Below are 18,541 nucleotides of genomic sequence, written 5' to 3' on the forward strand. Positions count from 1 at the left end.
TTTCTCAGTGGAACTCACCACACTTGGACGCTGACTAATCCCTGCTTGAGTCGCTCCATGTCCGTTTGCGCCCACGCCGGCCGCGCCCACAGCGACTTGTGGTCCACGTCGTGGCTGAGATGGAGCTCCAGGCTGCTGTGGGCGTACTTGCGAACGTTCCAGGCATAATTGTTGTGCCCGTCGACCAGCGGCACCTCGCGCAGGATTCGACGGACGATTCTCAGTCTTTGGGCATGGGAATTGCGGCTGGGCGCCATGAGGAAGTGCTGGTAGGCCAACGTGGCGGCGATGGCCAGTAGACAGATGGCGCTGACCAGAGTGATGGCCACCAGCCAGGATCCTCGCCTGCCCTTCTGTCCGCCATCTGCACCGGCATTCGCTTTCCTCGACGCCTTACCCTTTGCTTTGCCAGTGGCGCCACCTCCAGTTGTGGAACCCAGCGATGTGGGCGACTTGGCGTCCAGACCCACTATATCTCCGCCCACGACCACGCCGCCGGCCAGAGGATTGCCAAAGTTCACCTTTGACTTCTGGATGCTGGCTATCTCGCCGCCGGAATCGCTGTTCGAGATCGAGTTCTGGCGGGACAGTGTGCGGCGGATGTTCGAGTGCTCGGTGACGTCGGGCAGTCCACCGAAGCCAGTCGTCTGAAATGGGTGTACAAAATACTAGTTGATCAACACATAAAGTCCAATTCTTCAATCAAAAGTAATCGTTTTGTCCGCTCTGTCCGTCCGTATAAACGTTCGTCTCTTTAAAGCAAATATTCCTTATTGGCGAAATATACTCAAGTTAACACCATGAATTCCTTTCTCGTTTGGCGGTTAAATTGGTTTCTTTTCCTGGTCCCATAGTCGCAAAATACAATGCCCTAACTTCTGAAGTGTGTGGAGGTGGTGAGGCGTTGACTTCGGGGTGATACAACCGTTCGTCGAAAAGTTGCTTCATTAAAAGTGCGTCAAAGTTTCTTCGTTGATTTTGTGCCCTAATTAAAACTGCAGCAGAAGAAGCAAACTTCGAGCGTCCTGCTATATTCATAACTTGCTTGAAACATCAACACGATGTGCGGGGAAACTTTTTAATGAACCGAATAACCATATCAGAATCAATGTGCTCGTAATGGCCCAGCCACGTTTCTACCACCCAACGCAACCCACTCGATTCCCTATACCTTTTGCCATTCGTAGTGATGAAATCATGCCTGCCGGGCTAATCTTGGCTCGACATAATTAAGCCTTAGTCATAATTCATGGACTTGGGCCACATGTGTGTCCCCAGGTCCGAAAAGCTAACTTCTTCGACCCATGCACTATCCCTCCGGGGGGGCGTGGAAAACGCCCACGCGCACAAAGGACCAAATGGAGAAACTTTGTCGTGTGAAAGTTGTGACAGAAAGTTGTGCCAGGGGCAGGCAATGATTTGTTTATATTGCGACTGCCTGAGGAATTATGTCAAACTGTGCAAAGTACAAATCAAATCTAAATGCGCACAGTGTCGAGCACAAGCCAGGGAATTCCAAAGCAAAGTATGAAATTAGATTGAAACATTACAAAACAAACTTGGAACATTATCTTGGGATAGAGCAAACTAGCTTTTGAATGATTTATTGAACATACATAAATACATATATGCATGAGAAACCATAGGAAGTCGAATTTGAAAAGTTAGAATTAGAATAATAACTATTGCAGCATTCACTTAAATAAAGATTTTGCACAACTTAAATCAAGTGGTTATATCTATCCTGAAAGCTTTATATAAGCTAATTATATTCTATATTGCATTTTGTTTTGATAATTGAGATGCAGATTTTTTGGGCAAGAAAGGCGGTGCTTTACAAAGTTTTCACGAAGTTTTTTTTTTCCCCCGGACTGGAGCTAATTAGCTGGAAAATCGGCACCACACGGCGTATGAGCAACGAGCGTGATGGAGAGCTGTGCTCGGTTTTTGCTGGATTTCCGTGCACGGAAATAATTATATTAAATTAAATACAACGTTTCCACAAAGGGAACGACGTCGTGCGCTTTGACCACTCGCTACATTTTCAACTATTTTTAATTATGAATTTCAAACAAGGCAAAAGCTGGCAACATCGAAATTAACTTTCATAAAAAAGCAGCAAACTTTTGTGTGGCTCCGTGAAAGTAATAAAACGATAACAAGATGACGGAGGGTGGAACTTTTGGCAGCGAAAGAAATATTCATCTCAATTTATTCAATTTTTAATAAAAATGCAAATATTTTACGTGCTTCCGCTATCGCCGTTACACCGGCACCCTCGCTGCACTGCATCCACTACATAGTAGCATCACATTTTCCCCCTACATTTTGTGCGAAAAAGTCAAAATCTCGCGAAAAGTTAGCTGCTTAAAAGGCGCTTCATTGTGCAGTGCACTGCACTTTTCCGCTTTTTTTTTTATTTTTTTTTGTTTTTTTGGCCAGAACGTGAAGGGTGAAGGGTGAAGGGTGCAGGGTGGGTTTTGGTTTTTCGCGGGACAGCTTGGTGTGACGCGAAAAGTTTGTTTGCCAACGGACGTCGCATCCTCGTCATCACCAGGATTCTCGGTGGCATTGCGGGAGCTAAAGCTGTAATCCGGGCACCAGATTTGGCCACACTTTCCATAGACTTTGCGACAGAGCCGCCCGAAAAATGCATGACCACCAGGACAGCCAGGGCCACAGGATGTGTCCCACAGGTTTGCCTTAGTTTCGCCAAGTTTATAATTAGTTTAGCCCGGGTCATGCCCTCCATTGACACGCCACCAAGAGCAAAAACAATCGCATTTATGAGGGAAACTAGTTGGTTGTTTATGGGGCGACTAATTGCCAACTAGCTGACGCACAACACTTTGGGGTTAAAAAGGCTTACATTCTAGTGCGTGGAAAATAACTTGGCCAAGCTATGCATATGTTCAAGGTAATGGGTAAGAAGATATTCAGAAACTTGGCAAAGGGAGAGAATCATATATGTCACGACTCCAGCTTTCTATAAAAAAAGTGGTAATTATAGTATATGAACGTTAAGTCCTCTTCAGATACGTAAAGTATTGATTCATCCAGCAAGTTCAAGCATTCAATATATAGTTCATTTATATTTAGTAAAACTTGTGGCAAATTACGTTACTTCAACACTTCGTTGGAGAACGCTGTAAGTAAATTATTAATTTCCTAATACCCAGCTTACAAGTGATAATGGTTATCCTAGCTGAGATCTAATAGAGCTCACTTAGCACTTTATTTCCCAGCTAGTGGTGGCTCCAAAGTGAGTGGGATAGGAACGCCGGATGATGGCTTGTTGTGCGTCCGTCGGACTTGCTACAAATTGGCTCCATTGTTGCTGCCTGTTGGCTGATCCTGCGACCCGGGGCTGAAATTCGTCCAATTGAGTTTTAAATAAAAATGAGCAGACGATGCGGCAGCAACAATAGGAATAGAGAAAAACTCCACTCTTTCCGTCAGCAACCTGCAGCAACAGCGGCAACCTGCAGCACGTCAGCTGCAACATCAGAGCCATTCGGTTCGCACAAAAGGCGAAAGGAGGCGGCTGCAGGACCAACGTCAACAAGGACAATAACAATGAAAACGGCAACGGGCGAAAAATAGAAACGGGAGCAGGCAAAAAAAGAAACTGTTACGGAATGCTTTATAGTTTCCGCCATTATTTTCCCTTTTGCAGCTGCAGTTTTTAGTAGATTCTCTCTACCATATATATGTGAGTGTTTCACTTTTTTTTTGTGAGCAACACCCGGGCTGGAAGAATTTAGTCCGAGACTAAAAACAACTAAAATCTGTGCCGCATGTGCAACAGCCAAAGGGGCTCTCGTTCCGTTTCGCAATGGGCGGTGGACAGGAAACGCTCTTTGCTGTATGTTGCATGGTGTACGCTGTATGCTGAAAAGTATTTGTCATGCTATATCTCATACCAGCCAGGGGCATATATCATGTTATACGCGGCACTCGTGGGAAACAAAGCAAATCCATTCCATAAATAATCCCCCAGTGGCTCCACGAGAAATTTGAGGGAGATATGTGTGTGTGTGTAACGTGTATGTAATAGGTGCGAGTGCCAAAATATTCGCACATCCTAGTAGCACTCAGAAAAAAAAAGAAAAAAGGGGACGAATGGTAAATTTCTGGAATGACTTAAGCTCTTCTTTAAGGCTATTTTGTTATTGCAATAAATTCTTCAGCTTCTGTCTATTCCATACTAATTTTAGTGCGAGCTAGTTAGTTTTAAACGGAATTCTTTATGCCAGTTAAGTTTCTTATATCAGCTAAGTTAATTCAACTTTATGGTTAGTTTACCCAGCTGTTTCTGTCACATTACGATGTTTTGAGGATTTTGGCATAAGACAACTTTCCTGAGTGGCCATAACTTTCGCAGACAATGCAATAAACTTCAGCATATCAATTTATCGAGTGGCTCTTGGCTTTGATTATGATTGATTCGGCCATGAAGGGAAACTAATGCACAACGAATTTGCGGTCAACTTTATCAATTCGCCCCCATTGTACGGCGGATGCGACGGAGCTGTTCGGTCACCGTCTACGGAGTCCGAAGTCCGGACTCCAAAGTCCGGAGTCCGGAGTCCGGAGTCCGGATTCCGGAACCCAAGGACCCCGGAGAGTGCGCAGCGGGCATGTCGACAGTCCAGAGTTGTCGACTGCGGTACTTGCCAGCTGCTGTTGCTGCTATTGCTGCTGCTGCTGCTGTTTTTAGTTTTTCAAATGTCATTTGGCCATTTCACGCTGATGGACATCAGTCTCTGGCCCCCTCCTCTCATTCCAGTGTCCACACGCCACAAAATTGCCTTGTGGCTGCCACGTAATTTCTGCCTTCCGTACTGAGGTTGCCCCTTCAACAGCCACATTCAAATGCTGCAGTCCTGGAAGGCACAACCAAAACGAAACCCAAACACAGTCAAAGACTACACTAGGATGAAAGGAAGTAAATCAAATATCATAATGAAAATCAGCTAAAAGAGTGGCTATTATTTATAGCTTCTATAAAAATGGTTTCCTAATTATTTTGAAAAGGAACTTTTTTCAATGTAGAACAAATAAGACAGAATCCTGTTGTATATAAAAATGTAAAATGTTTTTAAAAAAATATATGTAAATATAAAATAAATATCGTGAAAATAAAAATGTTGAAACCTAAGACTTACTAGATAAAATTGATATTGCCTTAACAAATTACAACTTAATATTGATTATTGAAATTGCTTTAAGAAATTACAACTTGACATTGATTATTGACATTGCATTAAAAAATTACAACTGTTAAGGTGTTTTTTCCAGTGCTGGCCCAGGAGATTGGCCCGAAGGACAGCAGACTGTTGGCCGTGGGCCGTTGGCGTTAGCCACAATGGCTGTGTTAGGGCCTCGCATTTTGTTTGTTTATTCTGCCATCCTGTCCCATTGCGACTTATGTGGGCGATGACCGGCGAATGTCCGCACCACCCAGTCCCTACATTTTTCAGCCCATGGCCATCCTCCTTCGGGAGGATGTGTTTGTTTTGGGCCATCGCAATCGAAACGTTCCAAGTGTTCATTAAACAATTTAAAGTTGATTGGCCCTGGCTGGCCGACACAGTTGCAAGTCTCAATGGATTTGGCCTTAAATGTAATTTGGCTGCTGATTGCGTTAAGCGGCTGAGCACTTTCCTAATTGTAATGAGTTGTGGCTGGAACTAATGCCTTATCGGATACAGATTGATGTGCGTAATCTTCATTATCAGTTATCATGCGAAGGATAAATGTTCCGCCTGTAACAGGCTGTCTTAGGAAAGTTGTGCCTGCTACTAAGTCAGCAAAGTTTCATTCAAAAAACAACCTTCAACATTAAGTTAACAATATATTTATTATTCGTTCAAATATTTTTGGCACTTGGTGTACTTTAAGCAACCTAAATTAGCCCAGAAAAATATATCACGCAAAGACATTACTTGCACAAAGGAAATGGTTGTATCTATACAATTTTGATTATACTAGTAATAATCCCAGTGCGTCCTTGTTGGCTGATTGTGCAATTTGATGGTCAGGAGTCATGTGCAGGCTCCCTGTTCCGAGTGTTTCATCAATTCCACATCGCAATCCTGGCTCCTGGCTGCTGGCAGCGCTCAACACCCGCGAACAGGAGAAGGACAATAGATTTGGAGTGTTTGGTACTGGCGAACTTGACACGCAGCCACCATGTCCATCAATCAAAACTCACTTGGAGCTGCGGCGGAACAGGGAGTGAGAAAAAGTTCTGGAATGACAGCTTTTGGCCAGAAACTATTTGCACACGGAACACAGAACGCAGAACACAGGACACGGAAACGCTGGGCGGAGTGAAAAGTTTGACTAGCAGCACCAACGAAAGTGTGGACTCGACATTTTTGGGCGGTGTCAATGCGAAAAGGGGCGGAGTGTTGGGGATTTGGCAAACTATCGGCAAACTCAATGATGGGGAGCATTCAAGCGGAGCAACCGACACGGATAGGGCATGAAACAGAAAGTGCACAGAGAAAAATAAGCAAGAAAAGAAACTTACATTTTGATGTATGCCCTTAGTTTTTGTTTTAGTAATGCATTATAATCTATGCACGAGTTCCTAAATAAACGGCTAAAATAAGATTGTAAGCTTCAATATTTCTGTATATTTCCATATAGGCAAATTGAATTACTACACCGTCATTTTTCACAGTGCTTCCGTAGGTCCCGAAAGTGGACAAGGCAACAAAGCGCGAAATGAAGACGGGAGCTACGAGTATGAGACTTGTGGGGGAGCTTGAAAATAATGGCGATTTTTATGGCTTTGGCGGAACGCATAAAATACCCAAGCTCGGAGGAGCAGAAGAATCTCGAGCTGGACAAATGCCCGGTCCGCTGAAAGGCAACTGAAACTGAAAACCGAATCTGCAACTGCAACTGCAACAGAGCGACATTTGCAACATTTAATTTATTATTCAAATGTGAACAAATGGCGCCAGCGACCAAAGATGACAGCGTTTCCAGTGAATAATGGTTTCGAAGGACAATTGCCCGGTCCCAGACCTTTTACCCCCTTTACCCTCCTTTACCCTCCTTACCCCTTATGCCCCTGGCAACCCGCTCCCCCTTTTGGGTTCTTGAGCTCAAGTTTGCCAGTTTATTGTTGGTGGCTTTGGCAGTCGCTTAGGAATCATGTCCTGGATTTGATTCACCCCAGATCGCAGCCCAAACAAATTGAGTTACATGCAAATAATCGTTTGTGCAATTTGGTCCAAGGATGTGTGCCCCATGTATGTAAGTGTAAATAAAATTGATGGTATCTATCATGTTAGTAACCCTTTGTCGATTTCTTTATCTGTCGAATCTCGACAGCGAAAAGATAATAAAGCCTGCTAAAATGTAACAAATGGAGGACAAAGGCTTTTAGTATTTTACACCCTTTTTAGTTACATAGTTAGTCATAGCCAAAGGATTTGCTCATTGTTTTGCCACGCCGCAAAAAGCAGCAAAAATTGCTCTTTTTAACTATCGAAATCAATGCAGCCGCAAATAATTAAACATTCATCTGATTCGGATGGCTTAAAATCACTTCAGTTTACACAACTTTTTGGCTCCACACCTCAAATTCTCCAAATTCAAATTCAACATCTGACAGAGCCAATTTGCATATTTCAGAATGTGAGCACTTGTCCAACTAAATAAACCACTGCAAGTGCACTTATCAACGTATGATAAACATGGAATATATTTGCATGTGTTTTAGTTGCTATTTAATTTCCGCACTTTAGTACAGACCATTGTTTGGCTTTCATTTCATTTGGAATTATTTGCTGTGTGATAAGCTGATGTCATAAATCGCAGTACAGTATGCCTTATTAATATTGATTCGACCTAAAATCACAAAAGGCATTAGGGGACCAATAATATTGATCGGGTCAGATGTTCTGAAGTCATATTCTACCCTGATTTAGCGATTATTTGACCTTTCGAAGGCCCTTGTGTCGCCTCCGAATCAAATCAAGTGCGGGGCATATCGTTTAATGAAGGGATACGGATACGGATACGAATACGGGATATGTGGGGCATAAAAGTATACGAGCTTCTTTATGGCGGAATCTGCATAACGGATCGTATCTGGCTGAAAATAAAAGCGGCACATCTTCCATTGAAGGCCAGGTCGTTTGATTCTGTTAAGGCAGTCGATGTACTGGGAGAAATACTTTTTGAAATGAATTTATAGGATTTTGCTCTTATTCACTCTTTTGTTTGTAGTGTGTAACTTATGATGAGTTACAACGAGTTACGTTCAGCTAAAATGATTCTAAAACAACTTGTATACTTTGACATGGAATTATTCTCTGTGTGCATTTGGCGACGGGCGTTTTCAGTGTTGTCAGTGAAATCGCGGCACGAACACAAAGAGCCGGCAATAATCGTAAATGCTTCCCTGTCTTCATCCAATTTCTGTGGGCTAAACGCCATGAATGCCAATTACAAAGGCGGCAACGGTCTTATCGTTATCAGACTGCCACCCACCTTTCACTTGCAGGCTTCCTATTCTATTCTACAGTTTCAACGCTAATGGTTTAAAGAGTTCTTTTTTCTAACTTAATGACAACCTTTATTGCATCTATATGGCCTTTTTATGATAATAGCTTCTTGAATGCAAACGAAATTTAAATGGGATATCTGGATGTAATATTTAGATACTCTTCAAATTGAATCTATCTATCTATCTATCTATATATCTTTCTATCTATGTAGCAAACATTCTGACATCTGAATGTTATATTTCGAGTGTTTTTTTTCCCTACTAATCTGCGCCTTGTGTTTCCCCCGACTCATCCACCCACCTGGTAGTCCATGTAGTTGTCGAAGTGCATGTAGGAGCAGCTGCCCGCATCTCCCGGTCCACCCGGTATGGGCAGCCCATTCTCGTCCAGCTCGACGGCGGGTGGCGGCGGTGGCGACGGCGGCGGCAGGTTGTCGCCCTTGAAGGACACCCTCTTGGGCTTGCCTCCTCCGCCGGCCAGACGACGCCCCCTGCCCAGGGTGCCAGTGCCCATCATGTAGGCCAGCGAACCACAGCCCACCACTGCATCCTGCTGCTGCTGCTGCTGTTGCTGCTGGTGGTGGGGGTGGTGTTGTTGCTGTTGCAGGGACTGAAGGCCGCAGGCTCCGAAACGGAAGTGCGGGATGCAGGTGGTGGTCATGCTGCCCGCTCCGCATTCACTGCCCTCGAAATCCGACTCGACGTCCGTAACGAAGGCGGCGGGCTGGAAGCCGCGCGGCAAAGTAGCCGCCACCGTGGGATTTGCATTGGGATTTATGTTTGGATTATGCCCGCCACCAGACGATGCCGGCATCCTTTGCCGTCCCAGTGTTCCGGTGCACAGGATATTCATCTGTTGTGGATGCTGTATGCTCGGGTGTGGAATCTGTTCGCCCTGCAGGAGCGCCAATTCGCCGGAATTCGCTGTTGCTGTCGCTGTCGTGGCTGTCAACGGCTCGGCTGGCAGGAGGTGGTGCGTGGGCTGCAGCTGATAATAGTGCTCCACCATGGCCCCACTCCCAACACCACCAACACCACCAATACCACCAATACCACCACCACCACCACCTGGAACTCCTCCGCCCGCAGCCCCGTCGATGGGAGCCGGCAGAAGAGCTGTGGGTATCACCATGATGGGCATCATGGTCGGCGCAGCCGAGGACGCCGTTGCTCCGCCGGCTGCCTGGAGCAGCTCCATTTGGCACATCTCCTCGTAGCTCAGCGGTCGCAAGTGCTCCATGTCTGGCTTGCTTGGTTCTTAGGGCGTGGTTAAAAACTACTACTACACTTCACTTTTGCCTCGACAATCATACAATTTATGGATGCCACTTCGTGTTTGCTTGTGTACGCTTCTCCACCTGTACGGCGTACAGAATACCACCGATACTTTTATCGGTTAATTTGGTGGGTGAAGTGGAGTGGAGTGGGTTGGGAAGTTTTCGCGCGCGTTCCCTAGGACTTGCTCACATCGCGCCGGACGGGGAAAAAAAGAGTGGAGCGCCTTCGTCCTTTCGACAAACTGTATTCCGCGACAGTCCTGCAGCAACTGAGCGTGTCTGGCAATCTCTGGAGATTTTTGCGTCCCCAATTCGCCGGAGTCTGTGCATCCGGAACGCATGCGCCGCCCGGAATCCTCCGGCCAGGCTCGGCTCTTCGCCGGAGACGCTTCCCCCTTTTACCCCCACTTGACGTGTTTTGTTTTGATTCCGTTTCGTACAGTCAGGAAATTCACAACAAAATGTGGAAAATGAATCATTCATAACTAAATTTGAAAACAATCTTTTTATTTTGTATTTTGGCTTGCCAAAAATAAAACCTCCTATTTTATTATGTTTTTGTAGAAATCGACTGCTATTAAAAAGCATTAAAAAGATATTTAACAAATTAAAAATGAGTTAGTAACACCCCTATTAAATTATTTAATTATAATTTAAACAGAAAATCAATTAAATCAATAGTTTTGGGGGTGGATTTTTAAATTATTTCAAATTATAAATAAAATGTTATAAATATGTAGATATTATAAATATTGAGGAAAATAGTATGAAAGTAGTTTTGTAAAATAGTTTTACACTGTGAAACCTACTTTGTTTTAAGCAAATAGAATAATGGTAGTTTCTAGAAGTTCCGTGTCTTTTATCTCAGTGTAGGCTCATCTCGGTGGAGCCGGAGTTGATTGCTCCCGACGTCTGTTTTGAAGCCATGTTGATTTTCGTACGTCGTGGGAAATTAAAGCTCTTCCCAGCTGCGTCCGCAACTCGAATACAAGATTTTAATTGCCGCTTGCCGAGAAGAGTGCGGCGTGGGAATCCCCGAGGAGTGGACTTTGCGGTGCATCCCACCGCTTCGGTCCTGTTCCCACCACTTTGCTCCTGTTAGTCCTGTTGGTCCTGCTGCTGCATTGCGCAGATGTGCAACCAACTGTTGGGCTAGAAGTGCTGCCACCACCTGCAACCACACTATATATATTTATGTGGATGGATGTTGATGATGATGAGTGGCTTGTGCCACCCGGTCTGCAACTCCGAGGGAATGACCCGGCTGAATGGCCGCTGATTGCACGAAGGTGGCCTGCAAATGACTCTCTGATATGGCCAGCGAAATATTGACTGTGCTGGGCTTACACACAATGCCACTGCGCTTTTTTAAACTCATTGGGGATTCCGAATATTATTTGCTGCAGCGCACTGCACAAAATCAATCTGATTCTGACGTTGATGAAAAGCTGGGTAGCCTTTTTAACAAAAATCGCCGAACTGCAACGGTGCAATGGCATCCACTGCGGATGAGTAATATTGTGTGCCTTTTCATAAGCCGATACTTGAAAAATCACTCATCCGCAGTGAGGACCGCAGAATGAAAGTGTGGCGTTGTTATGGTGTCCTTGTTGTGACCATACTTTTTAATCAGTTTTTCATACCACTACTATTTAACAAGTATATTGTGCATATGACCACTCAGGTATCAGAGGATATGTTCACTATTGTAAAACCAAGAAAATATCAAAACGTGTATGTGCCGAAAGCATTTGTATCTTGAAACCTTGGACGACCGGAGTACGCAGATTCGTACTACAAGTAAGTGAATTCAGACAGCATCCAGATAGCTTAACATATTTGTCATAGTCCTTGGCATCGCACATGGAAATCCAGATACGACAAACTTTTCACTATGTTCGGCTGTTCCCCAGCCACCTCGAATAAATCCGTAGCCACGCGTCGCGAATCCTGTTTCTTTTTCCTTTTTCCATCTTTTTTTTGTTTTTTTTTTTGTTTTTGTTTCCGACGGACACGTCACCTGCGGCGATGTTCCATTTGGGACACAGAGGGTGGGTGGAAACAACAGAAAAACACGCCAGTTGGAAATGTCCTTAACAGATTTTTGAGTCAACGTTGACTGTGCTGCGATTTGTAGTGTGCTTTTCTTTTCATTTGTTATTATTTTCATGTTGTTGTACTTGCTGTTTTTGTTGTGCACGCTTTCCAGTGCAACTGGAAGGTGCCTGCTTCACTTACATTTGCTTCATCCTATTATCCTGGTTAACCCCCACTCCACACCGCTACACCGCTACACTGGAAACCAATCCACCGTCGTGCCATTTGTCAAGTTCTGCTCCCAACTTTAGCCCGCGGCTTTTTTGTAATTACACAACTCGGAGTGCGGGGAAAAACAAAGGGTAGGTGGGGTAGGGAGAGATTTCGAGGTGGTTTTGGCCCGGGTAAATGAAAGCGGCTTAAAAAAGCAGAGCGCTGGGGTTTTGTGGTGCTCGTTAAAATTTGTTGCTCTCATTTCGATTGCTGTTGTTGTTGGCTGCTGGCTGGTGGCTGGTGGCTGCTGATGTTTTTGCCGTGCTTTCTGCGATTGTTGTTTGCGCCGCTGTTGCCGATTTTAGTGCGATTCCAGGACATTGCCAGGACGGGCATAAAAGTTATCCGGGTATTCAGGGATTGTAGGTATTACGGTTAAATATGCGAACCGGATTGAAAAGCTCGCATGAAGTTGCCCGACCACGATTCATGATCCAACCACTCCCCCTCCCCCTCCCCACTGGGCACTTTAATGCTCATTCAATTTTCCAGATCCCAACAATTAAGAGTTTTTAATCATCGACTAGTCTGCCACAGCAGCGGCGTAGGCCCAAAGGACCCAGCTGGATTGTTGGCCCTTGGATGCTGGATTGTTGGATGCTGGATGTTGGATGCTGGATGTTGGATGCTGGATGTTGGATGGCCTTTGTATGGCTCCATTATGCGGTTGATTTACTACCCAAACAGCTGTGAAATATCATGGCCCTCCTGGAAGCCTCTTGACCGCTGCCAAACGGAACGGAAACGGGTCAAAGGGATTCGCCCACATGAGCATATAGTTGGCTTCAAAGTTTTACAAACTTTCACCTCTAGGGATATTGGCGGAATATTAAAATTATTTAATGGGGGCAGCACATTACTCTTACTACTTATATCTATAGTTATGATGCATATTTAGTGCACACTTATATCTATAGTTATGATACATATTTAGTGCACACATTTTATTTGACACCGACGTTTGTTTAGCAGAAAAAAGGTAGAAAGTTTCATTCACTGCTGAACTAGTAACATCATTCTTGAATGATTGGCTATGTTAAAAAAGCAGCTTTTGATAAGCAGTAACGAACAATCAGTTTATAGTTATATAACCCTCTATTTTCTTTCTCATTCTCAACGTCTCAAGTCGCCTTGTAATGACTGCATTTATTATCCATTTACTGTAGCCAGTTAATGCCCTGATTCCCGGGCTTATCTTTGCTCAAACGGAGCAGCAGCTTGTTTACACCCATATCTATCAATGCTGGGAACGAGATGCCCCCTCATCCTGGACAGAACTCAGAACTTTTGAGCAGCTCAGCTAGATAAATCAACTGGCATTAGAACGGGGTTCTGGCGATTCTGCTGCTGCTGTTGCTGCTGCTGCTGGGGCAAGATAAATAAATTAACTCGTTCAAGTTGGCTGACAGATGGACTTAGGGCCATCATGATGGTACAGCGCCATCTTAGCCATTCCCTCATCTCGCTGCCAAGCGAACAAACAAGTCGTTAAAAACGCGTGAATCCTGGCTAATTTATGGCTAATTAAGTTGACGCAACTTTTGCGCGGGCTCAAACATATGCCACGTGTTCTCAAGGCAGTTATGGCATTTTTGTTTGACAAGCCGTTTGGACCCATTTTCGTCCTTATATTCTCGTACACTCAGCGAAACAAAGAGCGCGTCTGGGGCTTGACCTGCTCGTGAAGAAACTCGTTAATTAAGTGGCCTGTTATGGGCAGCTTAGCATCGTAATGCATTTTTATGATCGCAAATGGAATTATAACGGCTGGGCATGTGACTACACAATGCTCCACTTGCTTTTATTTTCATGCTTGTACTCATTTTGTTAGCAAGTAGCCGAAGTGCACTGAGACAAATTCGGCAGTCGTAAATAAATAAATGGAATGGAAACTGCAAATAGTTTGCGAACCAGGAGAATATAATTATTAGAATGATAATTATATGGGAATTCAAATATATTATCTAGAGCAGTTTGTTAGCTTGCAAGTTTCATAACCTTTTTCCCGCTCTGTATTTACACACAATGCCATTACAAGGGCATCCGTAGACAGACTCCGTTGTCCGGAGGATTGTACGGAAAGCTCCGCAACATACTGAGCTTGTACGGACTGCGTAACATAACCGTACATCTCTGCCCTCCAGTCGGGGTAATTTCGTAGACAAACATCATTGGCATTTCTGTTTGAAGGCTCTGAGTGCCAATTAACTGAACGTGGCTGCCCCACCTGAACCTGAACCGGATGGCTGGGTGGTTGAGATGAGTGTACTCGACCCCAAATGGCACAGAATCCTCCATACACGAGTATATAGCATATAGATATCGATCAGATCCCTTACGCCGCCTTTCAATGGGTGCTTATCTAATTACACGCAGCAGGTGTCAAGATTTTTATCATGCCATTAAATCAACTTGAACTTATAGTTTTGAATAGACAGTCAACTCTAGTTAATGAACATACAAGCTTGCTAATTATTTTAATTCATTTTAAATATTTCTAATTCCTTCAAGCAACAGTATATTCTATAATTGAGATATGAAACTCATCAGATAGCTTCATTTGGAGTCCTGTTTTTCTTGTTTCTGGTTTTGGTGGCTTGACAAACTCGCTCATCAACACGTAGTCTCATTTTGGGATACTTTAACCACGCACACACAACTCATCAGGGACCCCTACTGAGTTGGCCGGCCACGTGCCGAAAAGCCCCCGGATCCGCCCACTCCTTCCGGAAAAGGATTCCGCCGGGTGGGACTGGAACTGAGCTTTTAAATTAAATCACAAAATGAGGATGGAGCGACTAAGGCAAGCCAGAGCCAGTTCGCCGCTAAACCAAATAAATAAACCCTTTGGCCGCAGTCCTTGGTGTCCTCGGAGTCCTTGGTGTCCTTGCTTCTTAAAGGCGCATCCTCCTTGGGAGAGATAACCGTAAGGACAGGAAGTCAACTTGCCAGTGGGTTAAAGGAATGGGAATGGAATGCACAGTGGACCAAGTGGCACATTTGGTGGCGAGTAAATACGCATGACTTGAAGTTCTTATATATTTACCGAGTAATTAAATGGCTCCAAAGCTTTTTTGTACTTTAAATTAAATTTATATTCTCCTACCATTATTAATAAATTAAGTGTAACTGACAAATAAATCCCTTGATTCATCCACTGTAGAACGAGAGATGACATCTCGTTGCGCCTGGCAATTCGGTAGCCAAAAGGACACGAGGAGACCAAAAGGGATAATGGCATAAAATCCAACAAAATGAAAAGAAAGCGGCAAATCATGTTAAGAGATTTAAATTGGATTAGTCGACATGTGTGTGTGTGTGTGAGTGGATCCTTGTGAGTGTCTATCCTTGGTGGTGTCAACTGGCGGTGGCCGTGAAGCCCGGTTTTGCGCCCCCTGGATGTGGATATCCTGGCATGGCCGGCTGGCACTCGCTCATCTTGACATCAATTTTGTCACTTGATTTCCCTTTCTTTTTGCATTTTTTCCATTCGTGTGCCGGTCCTGCGCCTTTATTTATTTTGTATGCTTGACACAATTCCACGTCGAGGACTTACGGCTCTCGAGTGTCTCTCTGGTCCTGGTCCTCGATGCCATTCACCCAGAATTCCGCCCCCAATCTGCTCTTTCGCAGTCACTCCCCTCACAAAAGTGCCGCCCACGTTCTGCATTTGACAAGGAGCCATCCTTCCACGATTTGGGGGTCACCTTTCATCCTCGGGAAACAGGAGGACGACCAGCTTGACATCCGGTGACATGGCTTCAGGTTAAGGCAGCGTCAGCATTAGAATAAAATGATGTATTACCTTAAGAACCCCAGACAATTACAATAAATTATATTCAGGTCTTAGCATCAACGCACTTGTAATGGAGCGATTACTGGAAAAATTCATAGAGAGTGCTTCAATCTGATAAAGTGAAGCCACTATTCTAAATATGAAAATATGTTTATTTGTAGAAATAATTTAATATACATATTCCTACTTTTCCCTACTTTTCTTTAAAGAAGTAATTGGTTTGAGAACACCCGAAATTTTAGGTGAATTTGCATTAAGTGAATATTTTACAGAACTGGCTTTTGTATAATTTGCAGTGGCAGTCCAGAACAGTTGACAACCATATTGAACACTTCAGATTTCAGCTGCTTAATATGCCAAATATGTGTATCCATTTACGAATCGTCCTTGGGCTCCGGCTTCTTACGATACTTCACTTGGGACGTATAGACATCGTAGCCCAAGCTGATGGTGTTGTCATAGAATACCCTGTACTGCGGCCTGATCACCAGAAAGTTGATGAACTGCGCCAATGGCCACACAGTCCACTCAGCGGCGTACAGGACCAGTGCCTTATCCCTGATCTCCTGCTGCAGCTCCTCCCACGTATTGTCCTCCAGGACGGCCATTGTGAGGAAGAATACGGCGATGTAAAAGGGTGAGCAGATGAACTGGTCCAGCAGTATCTTGATTACCACCACCTTGTAGGTGCGCTTGGGAAACATGTAGTCCAGGTGCTGGTACCAATAGTGGCACACCAGACCCACCGTGAACCCGGAAATGCCCATCCGAAGGGTGCGCGTCCGGTTCCAATCCGGAAGCTCACCGATGAAGCGCTCATAGGACTGCTCCATGGTGTCGCCCACCATGCTCAGACCCACTGAGATCCCGATGTTCGTGTACAGGAGATACTTCGGACTGAAGGCCACCTGATGAAACCGGTCCAGGACGTGCGTCACTCGCCTCCATAGCACGCGTAGAGCCATCTAGGATCTCCTCTTCCTAGTGGTGCCTCCTCCTATGCTAATCATCCTGACGCATTTCTCATAGGAAATTGAATATCGAAACTTTAATTTAGATGTGCAAATAGAATATTTTTTCAGTTTATAAACTATGTTACTTCAATACTGACTGGATTCAAAGTAGCTGATAACTAGATTCGATAAATCGTAATAGATATTTCGTTGATTCCTCAAAAACCTATTATTCTTTTTATCATTTGCGATGTTTTCATAAGCCATGTCCCTATTTATCTATTTATAATTTTCTAATTATAATAAATAACTACATTTCCCTTTATTTGTTTCTTATGTTTAATATCTTAATGCTCATCAAAGAAATTCGAAACTAGTTTCACGCCACGTTAGCGAAAATTCACCAACCACCCTACAAATTCCAATCAAAGTTTTAATCAAAATGCCGCAGGAATGCCCTTGTATATATTTGTTAAAGATAAAGGCGAAAACCGCCAACAGAAATAATTCTCTACAAACAAAAGGATTCGAAAAGGATAGAGGGAATTTGGCATTTAGCTGCGAAAACAAAGCACAAACAGGCAATGAAATCAATTTGGCGCCAGCAACACGAAATGAGTTTTCGCAGGATTTGTTGAGGTAGCCTAAGCGGGCTCCAACTTATAGCCAACGCCTGAGGAAAAGAACTCGCACCGCCGCTCAAAGGACCAAAAAGGGTTCACACGCAACGAAGCCAAAGACAAAAAAAAAAAGGAAATCGCTTTGCTCGGCATTCAAATGAGGCCTTCTCCCCGCTCGATAATCCCCAACCCACATGTTGCGCCCCCTCAGCATCCCCCCTCCACTTTGCGGGTTTGGGTGTTGGAGGTCCTGACGCCTCTGGCGGGCAATTTTTTTTGTGCCATGCCGGGTGTCGGTGAGTTAATACTGCCAAATCATTCGCACGCGATTCCCAACCGCAGAACGCAAATGCAACCCCTTTGCGCCCCTCTGCGCCCCTTGGGGAAATCATATGTGCCAGGACCCCCCCCCACTTGTGGGGCCAGTGAATTGAAAAATATTTACGGCCTTCTACGATCTACGCTAAAATCCAATTTTATTTTTATATTCCGTCGAAATCCGCCATAAAACCGAGTTCCACCAACGCGCCTGTCCCGCTTTCAGTTCCCCGGTTTCCGATTGTCGGTTCAACCGTAAATTCAGCTTTGCAGTTTTGGGCTTTGTTTGCTGTGTTTGCTGGGTTTTCTGGGTTTGTTGGGATTGCCCCCCATATCAAATGATTCTGACAGCACCGGAGGTCGCGTGGGTTGAAGGCATTTGTTTCATTAGCACCGCGATACACAGATGTATTTACTGTTTTGCCAGCATTCGCTGCGTTTAATATGCGCATTTTGGAATGTGCCAGAGTGTCAGGTTGAAAAATGCACGGAATCTAAAACAATAAACTTTAATGCGCAATCAAAAATAATCAACAAGAACGTGTCAGTGTAAATTTGTACAGAAATAATTGGCAACGATAATTGGGAGAGCAATTTTTCCGTTTATTTTTAGACAAAAATTTCGTAGTATATAAAGCATTTGAAAATGATTTATACCATTTAATATTCAATAATTCAGTTTATTATTCATTTTACAACTAGTACATACGTTCTAAACCCCAGGATATCTATCGAAT

At 44.2% G+C, this 18,541-nt stretch overlaps 2 protein-coding genes across 3 annotated transcripts in view; both read right to left on the reverse strand.

The window, feature by feature from the left end:
* LOC122618370 (putative dipeptidase NECHADRAFT_87110) overlaps positions 1–18,541 on the reverse strand; it is an 88,043-nt gene that overhangs the window by 2,658 nt on the left and 66,844 nt on the right. The window contains exons 1-2 of one of the 2 annotated variants that reach the window (XM_043794768.1): positions 8,832–9,924; positions 19–647 (exon numbers count right to left, since the gene is read on the reverse strand). In XM_043794768.1, coding sequence (XP_043650703.1) covers positions 19–647; positions 8,832–9,770 — 1,568 coding nt within the window. In that variant the 5' untranslated portion in view covers positions 9,771–9,924. Of the gene's footprint in view, positions 1–18; positions 648–8,831; positions 9,925–18,541 lie in introns of those variants that run through there. The other variant, XM_043794767.1, reaches the window with a different exon arrangement.
* Positions 16,045–17,028, reverse strand: LOC122618378 (mpv17-like protein 2). Its single transcript, XM_043794782.1, has one exon. The coding sequence runs from the start codon at positions 16,876–16,878 to the stop codon at positions 16,288–16,290; it is 591 nt and encodes a 196-aa protein (XP_043650717.1). The 5' UTR covers positions 16,879–17,028; the 3' UTR covers positions 16,045–16,287.

The sequence above is a fragment of the Drosophila teissieri genome, chromosome 3L, assembly GCF_016746235.2.
Source record: "Drosophila teissieri strain GT53w chromosome 3L, Prin_Dtei_1.1, whole genome shotgun sequence".
Classification (NCBI taxonomy): Eukaryota; Metazoa; Arthropoda; class Insecta; order Diptera; family Drosophilidae; genus Drosophila; species Drosophila teissieri.

Coding starts and splice junctions, on each gene's coding strand:
- LOC122618378 (XM_043794782.1), bottom strand. CDS start 16,878: ATGGCTCTACGCGTGCTATGGAGGCGAGTGACGCACGTCCTGGACCGG.